General features: G+C 57.0%; 1 protein-coding gene across 1 annotated transcript; it reads left to right on the top strand.

The window, feature by feature from the left end:
* The first annotated feature begins 8,688 nt into the window (after nt 1-8,688).
* On the top strand, nt 8,689-12,390 carry VAMP2 (vesicle associated membrane protein 2). Its single transcript, XM_062216884.1, has 5 exons — nt 8,689-8,803; nt 9,312-9,432; nt 9,905-10,063; nt 10,144-10,195; nt 10,747-12,390. Coding segments are annotated over exons 1-5 (351 nt in total). The 5' UTR covers nt 8,689-8,801; the 3' UTR covers nt 10,764-12,390.
* The last annotated feature ends 1,743 nt before the right edge of the window (nt 12,391-14,133 follow it).

The following is a 14,133-nucleotide window of genomic DNA, read 5'->3' as shown; positions in this document are numbered from 1 at the left end:
ATCGGAAGTGGAGCAACTGGGACTTGAACTGGTTCCCATATGGGATGCCAGCACTGTAAGTGGTGGCTTTACCCACTATGCCTCAGAAGAGAAATTTACAATAAAGGATATGGTACACTTTATTATTTGTAAATTCTGTACTATATGTACTTTTATCAGTACAATTTATGATAAACATACATATGTACAGAAATGCATACCGGTTTTGAGAGCTGGCTGTTAACCATTCGCCAGCACGCACACTCTGCCCCTGCCATCACCAGGGAAGTCTTGTTCCCAAATTCAGAGTCACTGCTCAGACTTGAGCTCCACAGCTCTGAAGCACCCTAAGTGTTGACTTCGCCACCTTCTGAACCTTTCGCTCCCTTGGCTTTGGAATAGTGCTGCCCCTGGCTTGAGTACCCACGGTGCGTCCATCTCTGGGGGCGCAGTACGGGTCTGTCTCCTCTGCTTGCCTCTTCAGTGTTGGTGGCCATTACTCCTTGGGCGACTTCACCCACCTCTTGTCCTCAACCGACGGTGTGAGCCCTCGCCCTGCCTGCCAGGTTCTAAGAGCACTTTTCCCCCTTCTTGGCTGTGTGAGGGGCAGCAGGTCAACTACCCTCTCTCTGCCTCAGTTCCCTCATCCGTACTCCAGCAGTAGCTACCATGAGCTCTTGTCTTGACCCAGACCAGGGGCTTTGCCGGTTAACATCAGAAAGAGACTTCACTCTGCTGTGAAACCAGTGGTGTTCTAGAGAGGAGGGCTGTCGCCGGTATGGTGGCGAGGCTCCACCGTCTCCAACACGAGGTCCGCAGCCCGAACCCTAGTCGATGGCGCCGCAGCCTGGCTCCCTAGAGTCTCTTTGGTCTGGGGGGCTCCTGGCTGTCCCTTGTCTGCAATGAGGATAAGAAGTGTGTGGTTAGGGGACTGCTGCAGCTGCCTGGGTGAACCTGTTCCTGCGTGGGTCAGGGACTTCACTGACCTGAGAGAGCAGACGTAAGATCCAGCTTCCTACTAATGGGCCCAGGGGCAGTGCACGATGGCCCAAGTACTTGGGTTCCCGCCACTCTTGTGGGAGACCCGGATGGAGTTCCTGCATGAATGTTTCAAATCTGATTGCTGACTCTCCAGGAGAAATACCTGTAGGTACAGCAGAATTCTCCCACAGCTCAAACTTTGTTCCAGGTGGCGGAGTTGGGGGAGGGGAAGGGCACGCTACCTTTGATACCTATCAAAGGGACCAGATTGGCTCAGGTGAGTGCACAGCAATATCTCTTCTTGGGTTGTTGAGAGGATGAGCTGGGATAATCCAGGTGCCTGTGTGTGGGAGAGTTGACTTCCATCCTATCCCGGTGACATCTGTTGTCTGTCCCTGTTCACCTCCGATCCTTTTTTATTTTTCTTCCTGGTAGCAGCACCCCCATTTTCCTTTGGGATTTTCCCACGTTGGCCACGAGGTCCAAGCCTGGCCAGTAAGAACGTCCCATTTTCTCCAGCCACAGCGATTGGCTGAGGCATGAACCTTGCCGATCCAGGACTTTTGCGGGAAGTTTTGGGAAAGTGGAGCCTGGTCTGAGAAATAAAAGCACTCTGTAGGATAAAACGATGGAAACACCAGAGCGGCTGCGTGACCGGCTAGGCCAATGGAACACGTAAGACCGCCCAGAAGCAGGACTGGATATATAGAATTTAGTAGATAATAAGGAAGTTACTTAAAAATCAGTGCGCGTTGGCCGGCGCCGTGGCTTAACAGGCTAATCCTCCGCCTTGCGGCGCCGGCACACCGGGTTCTAGTCCCGGTTGGGGTGCCAGATTCTATCCTGGTTGCCCCTCTTCCAGGCCAGCTCTCTGCTATGGCCCGGAAAGGCAGTGGAGGATGGCCCAAGTGCTTGGGCCCTGCACCCGCATGGGAGACCAGGAGAAGCACCTGGCTCCTGGCTTCAGATCAGCGAGATGCGCTGGCCGCGGCGGCCATTGGAGGGTGAACCAATGGCAAAAAGGAAGACCTTTCTCTCTGTCTCTCTCTCTCACTATCCACTCTGCCTATCAAAAAAAAAAAAAAAAAAAAAAAAAAAATCAGTGCGCGTGGGGCCGGCATTGTAGTGTAACAGGTTAAGCCTGCAATGTCGGCGTTCCACCTGGGCACATCCAGTTCCGGCTGCCCTGCTTTCAGTCCAGCTTCCAGCTAAAGCACCTGGGAAGGTGCCCTGCTTTCAGTCCAGCTTCCAGCTAAAGCACCTGGGAAGGCGGCAGAGGATAACTCAAGTCCTGCCCCACAGATGAAACTCCTGGCTCCTGGCTTTGGCCTGGTCCACTCCTGGCCATTGCAGCCATTTGTGGAGTGAACCAGTGGATGGAAGATAATCTTAAAAAAAAAAGAACAAAAATCAGTATTGGGAAGGTTTGGTGCAATGGTTAAGAGCCTGCCAGGGACACCCATGTCCCACATAGGGGAACACCCGTATCCCATTAGGTGCTCCTGATTTGAGCTGAAAGACAACTGATGACTCCAGTACTCAGGTCCCAGCACCCATGTGGGAGACCCAGATTGAGGTCTAGGCTCCTGGCTTCAGCCTAGTCCAGCTCTGGCTGTTGTGGGCACTTGGGGAGTGACCTGACAGATAGAAAATCTCACAGGGGTTAAGCCGTCACTTGCAAAGCCGGCAGCCCATACTGGAGTGCCAGACGTAGCCCCAGCTGCTCTGCTGATGAGCCTGGGAAGGCAGTGCATGTGGCCCGAGGACTTGGTTCCTGTCCCCCATACGGGAGACCCAGACAGAGTTCCAGACTCTTGCCATAAGCCTGGCCCAGACTGTCTATTGAGACCATTTGAGGAGACAATGAGCAGATGGCAGATCTCTCTCTTTCTCTCTCCTCTCCTCTTCTCTCTCTCTTGCTCTGGTTCACCACCTTTCAAATAAATACATGTTTTTTAAAAGACAAAAAGTTTTCAGACAGTAGGGAAAATAGGGATTTGTCAACCAAAATCATTAGAAGGACTGAGTAGCTAGCCATCTGGGGGAAATATTGAATAACGCTTCGGAGGGTTAAAAAAAAAAGGGAGAGAGAGGACTGCATAAAGGACTCAAAGAATCCTGGGGAGTGGGTGTTTGGCTACTGGTTAAGACTCTGGTTGGGATGCTCTTGTCCTGTATCAGAACGCCTGGGCTTGAGCCCCGGCTGTGCTCTGGATTCCAGCTTCTTGCTAGTGTGCACCCTGGGAGGCAGCCAGTGGAGGTTCCAGTGGATTGGGCCCTGCTAGCAGTGAGGGAGATCTGGATTGCGTTCCTGGATCCCAGCCTGGCCATGGTGCTGGCCGGTGCAGGCAGTTTGGAAGGGAACCAGTGGAGGAAAGCCCTCTCTCTGTCTGTCTTTAAAAAAAAGGGGAGGGCTGGCGATGTGGTGTAGCAGGTTAAAGCCCTGGCCTACAGCACTGGCATCCCATTTGGGTGCCAGTTTGAGTCCCAGCTGCTCCACTTCTGATGCAGCTCTCTGCTATGGCCTGGTAAAGCAGTGGAAGATGGCCCAAGTCCTTGGGGCCCTGCATCCGTGAGAGACCTGGAAGAAGCTCCTGGCTCCTGGCTTTGGATCAGCTCAGCTCTGGCTGTTGCGGTCATTTGGGGAGTGAACCAGCAGATGAAAGACCTCTCTCTCTCTCCCTCTCTCTGGCTCTACCTCTCTCTGTAACTCTCTTTCAAATAAATAAAATAAATCTTAAAAGGAAAATAAAAAAACATGAAGAAAGCTTGGATTTTGCACCTTTTTATTTGGAATATTCTCAGATCTGCAAAAAGAGTACGAAGTTCCTGCCAAATACCCTTCGCCCATTTCCCTATATGGTCACATCTTGCATAACCATGATGCAATTATGGAAAGGAGGAAATTAGCGCTGTGCCATACCAGTAGCTAATCTACACATATTATCTGGATTCTGCCAGTTCCTGGCTCAGGGTCTAATCCTGGGTCTCCTGGTACATTTAGTTGTCACATCTCCTTGGGTTTTTCCTCCTGGGTTAAGTTCATCCCTCTTTTTCCTTTTGTGCTTAAAAAGCATTTATTTACATTACTTATTTATTTGAAAGGCAGAAAGAGAAAAAGAGAGGCAGAGAGAGGACAAACATCTCCCATCCTCTGGGTCACTCCCCAAATGACCACCACAGCTGCGACTGGGCCAGGTTGAAGCCAGGAGCCTGAAACTCAATCTGGGTCTCCCATGTGGGTAGCAGGGACCCAAGTACTTGGGCCATCTTCTGCCACTTCCCAGGGTGCCCGTTAGCCAGAAGCTGGATCAGAAGCAAAGCAGGGACTCAAACCTGGGATTCCAATATGGGATGTGGGCATCTGAAGGGGTGACTTAACCTCTGCACCAAATGCCCACTCTCTTGTTGTGACCTTGACCCATTTCAAAGGTACTTGAATATCCTCATTTCACCTGTGTGCTCTTCAATATGATTCGTCCTGCATTTTTCAGTTAGATTTAAGGTATACATTTTGGCAAGAATACCACAGAGTAATATACTCTTCTAGGGAGTTTTTAAAAATAAATTTGGAGGGGACCAATATGTCATAGCAGGTAAAGCTGCCACCTGCGATGCCAGCATCCCCTATGGGCACTGGTTCAAGTCCTGGCTGCTCCACTTCCAATCCAACACCCTGCTCCCTGGGAAAGCAACAGAAACTGCCTCAAGTTCTTGGGCCCCTGGTACCCATGTGGGAGACCCAGAAGAAGCTCCTGGTTTCGGATTGGCCCAGCTCTGTCCATTGAGGCCATTTGGGAAGTGAGGCAGTGGATGGAAGATCTCTCCCTCTCAACTCTCCCCTCTCTCTCTCTCCCTCTAACTCTGCCTTTCAAATAAATAAATAAATCATTAAAAAATTTTGGGTTGGGGAAGATATTTCTAAGTATGATAGCAAAGCACGGAATCTATAAAAGAAAATATTATACATTTAAACATAAGTAGAAATGTTAACACCATGCATAGTCAGAAAAAATCATAAGCAAACACGGAAAGATAGGTGGTAGTCTAGGCAAACTGAAATTCATTCTGCAGAGAACTGAATTTTTTAAAATTTCTTTTTCTTTCTTTTTTTTTTTTAATTTTTGACAGGCAGAATGGACAGTGAGAGAGAGAGAGAGAGACAGAGAGAGAAAGGTCTTCCTTTTGCCATTGGTTCACCCTCCAGTGGCCGCTGCGGCTGGCGCGCTGCGGCCAACACATTGCGCTGATCCGAAGCCAGGAGCCAGGTGCTTATCCTGGTCTCCCATGCGGGTGCAGGACCCAAGCACTTGGGCCATCCTCCACTGCACTCCCTGGCCACAGCAGAAAGCTGGCCTGGAAGAGGGGCAACTGGGACAGAATCCGGCACCCTGACCGGGACTAGAACCCGGTGTGCCGGCACCACAAGGCGGAGGATTAGACTAGTGAGCCGCAGCGCCGGCCTAAAATTTCTTTTTCTTAAAAAAGATGTATTTATTTATTTGAAATGCAGTCACATATAGAGAGAGCTTGCATCTGCTGGTTTACTCCCCAGATGGCTGTAATGGGTAGGGCGGGGCCAGGCCGAAGCCAGGAGCCTGGAATTCCACTGAGGTGCCCCGCATGGGTAGCAGGGTCCCAAGTACTTGGGCTATCTGCTGCCTTCCCAGGCACATTAACAGCGAGCTGGATCAGAAAGTAGAGCAGCTGATGGCACTCACATGGGATGCTTGCATCACAGGCAGCAGCTGAACCTGCTATGATACAAGGCCAACCCAAAAGCACTAATTTACAGAGTGCTGGAGATGGAGTGGGTAAACAGGCGTCACCTGTGTGTTGGTGGCAGTAAAACAGTTCACACTCCCTGGAGTGCAATTTGGAAATATCCGTCAAAAAGCAAAGGCAGCCAAAGTCACAAACACCCACAGCCTTTGACTTAGGAGTTCTGTGTGTAGGAATCAGCGCTACGTATGTGCACACAGGTGAAATGAGGAGGTGTAGGTTGCTCTCCGTAGCCTGTCTTATATTGGCAAAAAGTCAGAAAGTAGTGTGCTCTACGTGTCCATCAACAGAGGGCTTGTTAAACCCTAAAGCTGGCGTCAGGTCACCGGCATCCCATGGGGGCACTAGTTCCAGTCCCGGCTGCTCCACTTCCAATCCAGCTCCCTGCTAATGCACCCGGGAAAGCAGCAGCAGACGACCTAAGTGCTTGGACCCCTGCCACCCATGTGGTGGGGATGGCTGCCCAGTCGCCATCCCAGGCCCTGTGTGTCTGTTCCCAGCTGGAAGAAGCTTGTCTTTTACAAGCCACACTGAGGGACACACAAGGGCCCCAAAGCTAATTAGCAGTTCCGTCAGGTTTGACTCACTTGGATGGAGCAAGTTCATGAGTCAGAATGGGAATGACCCAGCTCCCTCCCATCCCAACTTCCAAACTGGGAGTTGTTGGAAGGGGAAGACAACAAGGGTAAAAGAGCAGCTTCCTCAAAGCTGGTCTGTGTCACCAGAGGTGCTCCTTAGAAATGAGCCTGGCCCCCCACCCCGCCCCCTGAGCCCCAGGGGTGCCACTGTGCATCCCTGCAGCAGGCGGGTGTGGGAGCCGCTGGCTCAGCCTTCTCAGTTACGCGAGCAGCTGCTTTGGGGGGCCCAGCTCAGCTCACCTCCATCTAGGGTCTCCGTTCTACCTGCTTGCAGAACACATCCTCTTACTCATTTCCAGGTGAACTCAGCCCTCCTCCGCCTCCACCACCCATCTAAATCTGGTGAGCTCCCCAGCACGCGAGACTAGCTGGGGAGGGGCTCCTCTCCCCACAATGGAGCCTCCTGGGTCCCCCACCTCCAGCTCCATGGTCATGTCAACTCCACAGCTCCTGCGCCCAGGATCCAATAGCAACAGCCAGGTGCCAGGTTTCCAAGCCACACCCGTGGCTTTGGCTCCCTAAGTTTGGGGCTTTGTGCCTTCCACGTTCCCTGGACTCAGCCCGGGGGGAAAATGAGGGTCACGCCTAGACCAATGTGTGGTGTCTTGCCTGGCCCTGCTCTCGGTTCCCTGGGCTAAGGCAGGCTGTTGGGGGCTCTGCCCCTTTGTACCAACCTCCTTCCAACCAGCTGAGGCATTTGAACTTTAAAGCCTGGGATTTGGCTTTGTTCTCTGACCACAGAGCCAGAGCCAGCACCCCACAGCCTGATCTGAGACACTCCACCCCCCCACCCCCCACCCAGGAAAGCTGCCCTTTTCCCGGTTGGTCATCACACAGGCTGAGCTCGCCCAGATGCGCCACAGCCGTGCACAAGGACCAGGGATGGGGCTGCTCCTCCGAGGGCCACCAGAGAGCCAAGAGCAGCTTAGGTTGGGCTGAGTCCCGCCCCTCCCCCCAACTCACCTCCCCCAGACAGCTGGGAAATGACACCTCTGGTGACAGAGCCGGTCCCCAGGCTTCTGCCGGGAGGGGGTGGGGTGCGGCAGTGGAGGAGGATCTCACACCGCAGGCCCTGGGAAGCCGGCGTGGGGGAGGGAAGAAGCTGGCTCCTGTTTGTCTCACAGATCAAGGCCACCGGTCTCTTTCCCCCACTTCCAGGAATGTTTGAGCGCCCCCACCCACAGCCATCGGGTCCCCCCTCCAAATGCTTCCTCCATCCTGGAGGCTTGCCTTGATCCTGCCCACTCCAGAGGCACAGCTCACCCGTGCCCATTTTCTCCTGCAAGCTGGCGGGGACTAGGTACAGTGGAGACCACTGAGCGATGGCCTGGGCGGGGGACCATCTCCTACAAGCTATCCCGCTGCTGCCGTACATATGTAGTCCTCGATATGTAATGTGTTGGAGATCCAGAGAGAGAAAAGGAGCCGTCCGGGGGGCACATCCAGGAGGCTAGCCCACGTGTAAAGCAGCACCACATAGCAGGTGCCACCCTTGCCTGCTGTCCTCCTTCCTCCCAAGGGAAAAAGCCCCCGCCCTGCGGCCGGGCTCAAAGCCGAAGCCCTCGCCTGTCCCGCAGCAGCTGACTCCAGTCTAGGGCACAGCTGGGACTGTGGCCGGCCTAGACGTGACGCTGCCCCCCCCCGGGGGGGGTGCGGGGGGCAGCATGTGCCCTCCCCCTGGGTCTGCTCCAGCTTTGCCTGCCCCTGCCCTGAACTTGGCAGCCTTCATAGCCTGCAGCCCCTCGGGGATTTGGTTGGGGGCGGGGTCTGGGGAAGGGAAGGGTCCTTCTCCTGCTCCGCGGGGGCCCCAAACCTCCCTTCAGCCATCCACCTGCTAGGTGACAGGTGGTCTCAGCGCGCATCACCCCGCTCCTCCACTCTGGCAGGAGCGTTCCCGCTCTCCGCTGGGCCCTTCTGATTTCCCTATGCCCAGCCCATTGCGAGTGCCGAAGCTGGGGGTCACCAGGCATTGCAAACTGGCCAGGGCGAGACCTCGGGCCACGGGGGTGCGGACTGGCTTTTCGGAGTCACGGGAGAGGGAGGAGGTGGCCTAGGGTGAGGTGCGGGGCTCCGCGGCGGAAGGCCAGGTAGCAGGGGGCTGCGAGCCTCCAGGACGCGGCGGCGGGGGGCTTGGGGAAAAGCCGCAGCAGTCAGCCCGGGGTGGCGCGGAGGGCGCGCGCTCGGCGGCCCCGCCCGGCTCGACCCCCGCCCCGCCGAGCCCCGCCCCCGCGGCCGCGCTCGCGACGTGTCGCCGGCCGAGCCCCGCCCCCGCCCGCAGTGCCCGGATGCGGGTGACGTGCGGCCGCCATCTTCCCGTCCCGGGCAGCCAGCGCCAGTCGGAGCCAGCGCGAGCCGCCGCCGCCGCCGCCGCCGCCGCCGCCATCACTGCCGCTGCCAAGTCCTCCAGCCGCTGCCCCCGCCATGTGAGTCGGCCGCCCGCCGCCCGCACCGCGCTTCCCCGCCTCGGCCGCCGCCCTGGGCATGGACCGCGCGGGGAGGGCCCGGGGTCCCGCCCGCGCCCCCGGTGCTCTCGGGGCCAGCCTGGCGCCCGTGACTGCGCGGCGGGCCGGGGAGCGCCCGCGGCCCCGGGGCTGGCCGGCTCGGGCGATGGCCGCGCGGGAGGGTGCGGACCCAGCGTCTGCCTTGCCCCGCCCCGCCCCTGTCATCTGGTGTCGAGCCCGGACCGCGTCCGTGAGGTCGCTCTCATTTGGCAGGCGGGGAAACTGAGGCCCGGAGGGGGGAGGGGGCCTCGCTCAAGGTCACGCAGCTCAGCGGCGATGGGGCTGGACAGAGACCAGGGCTCCCATCGGGTGGCCTTCCTCCCGAAAAGGAGGACTGGAGGGACGACGGATGGACAGGTGGATGGGCGGAGCCCTGGCCGCGGGGCCGGAGTCTCTGGACCCTGGGCCTTAATCTGCGCCTGCTCCTCAGGTCTGCTACCGCTGCCACCGCCCCCCCTGCCGCCCCGGCCGGGGAGGGCGGCCCCCCTGCGCCCCCTCCCAATCTCACCAGTAACAGGAGACTGCAGCAGACCCAGGCGCAGGTGGATGAGGTGAGTGTGAGCCGGGTGGGAGGCCACGGGCTAGAGCCTGCCGGTGGGCACACAGGTGTGGGGCCCATCGCGGGTTGGGGGCGATGACCGTTCACAGCTGTGGGTTTGGGGACAAAGACACGCCATGCCTCTTCCCTGCCTTCGCGTCAGCACACATTTGGAAGGGCGCTGGGGTGTCAAGCAGCCTTGCTAGCCTGGGGCGTGCCAGCCTGGGCAGGTGTGCCCTGGTGACTGACAGGCTGTCTGAGGGGTTGCTCTGACATCTGAGATGTGTGGCTGCCAGCACGCCCCTGATGTGTGCTCCTTGCATGTCCCCAGGTATGCTAGGCATGTTCTCTGTGTGTCCTTGGCCTGTTAACTTGGCGGCATCTGGGTGCATGTTCCGTGTATGGCACCCTGGGCACACAGTCCAGGAGTGCTCTCGTTGCGGCGGGCCTTGGCACACCCCCTGCCTCCTGGGCCCCTCCCCCAGGTGGTGGACATCATGAGGGTGAATGTGGACAAAGTCCTAGAGCGGGACCAGAAGCTGTCTGAGCTGGACGACCGCGCCGATGCACTCCAGGCAGGGGCCTCCCAGTTTGAAACTAGTGCAGCCAAGCTCAAGCGCAAATACTGGTGGAAAAACCTCAAGGTAAGGGCGGGGGCGGGAGAACTGGGGGGTGAATGGAAGGATGGGGGCTTGTCTCACTGACCCTCCCCTCCCGCCCCCAGATGATGATCATCTTGGGAGTGATTTGCGCCATCATCCTCATCATCATCATCGGTGAGTGGGGCGGGAGTGGCCGGGGCCCCTTCTCTGGAGAGGCTCCCCCGGTGCAGTCTGGGATGTGAAGGTCACTAACCTAGTCTTCACTCCGGCAAATGCCACATGGCTGCTTAGGGAGTTGAGGTCCTAGAGCCAGAAAGCCTGTGCAGCCTGCCCGGTGCCTGACTCTGTTGGCAACGGGAAAGCCGGTGGATCTCCCACTGCTTCACTGAGCATCCTTTGGGCCTGAGAGCCCAGTTTGGGAACACTGGAACTGGGGAGGAGGAGGCGCAAATGGAGACATGGCCAGGAAGCCAGTCCCGCCCCTGTCTGAGAGCTGGTGAATTGGGGGGGGGTGTGGCTCCAAAGCCATCCCGTGGAGGCACCCATCTGGCCAACCCCTTGCTTCACAGATGGAGAGACTGAGGCCTCGAGCCGGGGGAAGGGGCGGCAGCCAGCCAGCTAGGGGGTGGGGAGCACCGGAGCAGGGCCGGGCCTGACACCCAGCTCTCTCTCTCTTTCTCTCCCCCTCCCTCCCCCCTCCCTCTTCCTCTTCCCTCTCTCCACAGTTTACTTCAGCACTTAAATCCCGAGGAGTCTGCCCTGCCTAGAGAAGGGCCTCTCCCCCACCCCCAGCCGTTCCCCCACCTCTCAGCCATATCTCTCAGCCCCTCCCCGGATCCATGTGTGTGTGTGTCCGTGTGTGTGCCCCCCTGTAAATAGCCAGCTGTTATTTATACATATATAATATTATATATATTTGGTCTGTTTGTAGTTTTATTACTAGAAGATTTTTCCGGTTGTCCTTAACACCACTTCCTGAGGTGTCCCCGTCCTCGCCTCTCTCCATCCCTGTCCCCCTCTTTCCCTCCTGACCAGTCCCAAGTCCCCTCATTTGCATCTGCTATGCAACAGCCCCTCTCCTTCCCCCATCCAGCTGATCCTTCCTTGCCTTCCCCCTCCTCCCCCTCTGCACTCCTCCCACAACAGACAAAAGCACCTGGCCAGGCCTCCCTACATGCACCTTCTTTGCATCCATTGGGAGGCCCTGAGACTGGCCCCACTTGGTCCTGAGAATCCCAAGATCTGGGAGCTTCCAGCGTGTTAATTAGCAGATCATTTGCACATCAGCATCCCTTTGGGTTTCCTTGCTTTTTGTTCCATCACTCTTCTTTGAACCAATTTCTTTCTTACTGGAAAGTTAGTCCCCAGTAGTCCTCGTGTCGCTCTCTCATTTGCACGACATTACTTACAGGCGGTGGAGAGCCCGGGCTGTTGGGGAACTGCCCACTCCCAGGCCCTCTAGTCGTTTGCCACCCCTACCCCCATTTCCCAAACCTCTTGTGCCCTCCTCTCCCTCCCCTCAGCTGGCGTGGAAGTGTCTTGGAGTTCAGTGTGTTATGATGGACCAATAATTCTGCCACTTGGGGTCTCTCCCTACATTCCTGTCCCCAGTTTTCATGTGGGGCACTCAACTGACATTCCCGTGGGGTCTCCCTCTCTCCCATCTATCTGCCTGATCCACCTCCTCCTCCCACCAGGAGAGCTGGGGGATGGCCACAACCTGGTCTCCCTCGGGAGGGGTGGCCACCAGTATGTGTGCGTTGGGGGGTCATCACTGCCTTGGGGAGGAGTGGGGCAGGGCAGAGACCCCCCACCCCACCCCTGCCTGAGATCTCTGGCCTCAGCCCTGCTTGGGGTTGGACTGAAAACCCTCCTCCCCAGTTTGGGGGTGTTGCCCCCATCACTGCCCAGCTCCTCTGACTGCCCCGTCAATTCAGGGCGGGGTATTAGTCACTGCCAATGTGTGTGTGGGACTTGGTGGGCGATGGGGATCCTAGCCCCTCTCCAGGGCTGTCGAGCCCAGAGAGAGAGCGAGCTGGCCCCTCATTGGGTGACGTGGTAGAGGGCCTAATGTCTTTTTAAATGGCACAATTTTAGGGGGCTGAGGGTGCAGTCCCTTAGCCTGCCACTGGAGGGGGCCCCCAACTCTTTCTTCCCCCCCACGCTCCAGATTTTCTGTGTGGAGGGGGAGCAGGGAGATCTAAACTGTGGTGTGAAAGGGTAGGAGAGATGCTGGGGGTGGGGGTGCTGTGTTCTAGAACCCCCCATATTATCCCAGTGTCCCCTACCTCCCCTCTTTCCCCACCCCATGCCCCCAATTCTGTGGCGCATCCAGATTGTGAAAATGTACAATAAATGTGTAATGAGTAATCAAGTGGTGTCTGTTCTAAGAACTTTTCTTAACCAGTGGGGGGAAGGGTATCATGGGATCTGCAGGTGTAACAGGAAGGGTGCGAACATGCATTGGGAGGGCCTGGGCTTCGCTGGAGACCCTGACCTTGGGCATCGCAAAATGTGATTCCCAAAGTGGCCACAGGGGGCACCAGGAGTTGGTAATCGGAAATGTATGAGGCCCGGGGAAGCCCTACGGTCGGGCGTCTCGGCTTCTCCCTCCCTTGCTTGGGACCTACTCTTGTTGATGGACTCCGTTCTAGCCCAGGATTTAACTCCTAGACGCACTGCAGTCGCACTTCAGGCCTGAAGTTCACAGCCGCTTGCGTGAAGCGTCTCTTCTGCTTTGTGCTTTAGCAGGGCCACCGTCCAGAAGGGGTTGATAAATACTGCTGAGGGCCAGTGTGGCGCGCAGTTGGCTGTAAGTGGCCTGCTCCCCATGCACTCTGAGCTCTAATTTGTGACTCTAGACGCCACCCTGAACTGCCCCTGATGGGGCACCCAGCAGGTTTCAACAGTGGCTAGAGTGCTAGGTGAGTTCTGGAGGGCCGCCTTCTCCGGGCTGCAACATGAAGATTCAGCAGTACAGGAAACCTACACTGTTTCCCAAACCCGTTGGCTCCTAAGAGCTAAGGGTGCTATGTTAAAAACAGACTTCCAGGGTTGCACAGATGCAGCTGCTGGCAACACGCATTCCGTATCAAAGTGCAGGTTAGAATGCTGCTCCACTTCCGCTTCCGGTCCAGCTCCCTATTAATCCGCCCAGGAAGGCAGCAAAAGATGGCCCAGCACTTGGGCCCCCGCAGTCACATGGGCGATCTGAATGAAGTTCCAGGCTCCTGGCCCAGCTCTAGCCATTGAGGCTCTTTGGGGGGTGGGGGTGTGAACCAGCCTATCTCTCCCTGTTTCACTCTGCGGACCCGAGGACTCGGGCCATCTTCCGCTTCTTTCCCAGGCCATTAGCAGGGAGCCGCATCCGAAGAGGAGCAGCCAGGACTCGAACCTAGGCCCATGTGAGGTGCCAGCGTCACCTTTACTCCCTACGCCACAACGCTGGCCCCTGAAACCTTTATTAAAATTAAAAACTATTTTCTCAGGACTCTTCCCGGAGATGGTTGGGCAGGTGATTCTTGTGATTAGGAGGTTACTCCACGTTTCTCGAGGGCTTACTATGCGCCAGGGGTTTGCAGCTTAACTCCCGAGTCCCTTCCAGGTTTAGGTCCCCGCGGTTCCTAGGATCCGCCCTCTTCACGGTGTTAGGGACCGAGTTCAGACGTTAGGCCAGTACTGACGTGTTAGTCCGGACAGATTATGTAACTCCTCTGGCTCGCACCCTTTGTGGGGGTGGGGAGCTAGTAACAGAGCTGGCCTCGGAGGCCGCGAGACAATCAGGAGGGCGCTATCGCCTTCATCGCCCTCATCGTCACGCGGCGTTGAGATCTGAGGAGGGCCTCCGCCTCATACACCCTCCAGCTTCGGCGGCCTCACGGATGCAAGGCCGGAAGCAAAAGAGTCGTGGGCGCTCTCGTCACTCCCGGGTCTCCGCACAAAACGCCTCCACCTACGCCACCGCCGCTGCATCTGCGCCTGCGTGCAGGTCCCGCTCGCTGCGCCTGCGCACACTCAGCAGTCTGTGCCGTGTGTCGTCAAGGAAAATCCCCAGCTTCTGGGTAAACAAGTTGCCGCGTGAGGCCGCCGGCACGTGTCCCCTACATCTCCGA

Source organism: Lepus europaeus, chromosome 18 (assembly GCF_033115175.1).
Source record: "Lepus europaeus isolate LE1 chromosome 18, mLepTim1.pri, whole genome shotgun sequence".
NCBI classification, from domain to species: domain Eukaryota; kingdom Metazoa; phylum Chordata; class Mammalia; order Lagomorpha; family Leporidae; genus Lepus; species Lepus europaeus.
Note: the sequence above shows the minus strand (reverse complement) of the source record. Positions and strands in the feature narration are given on the sequence as shown.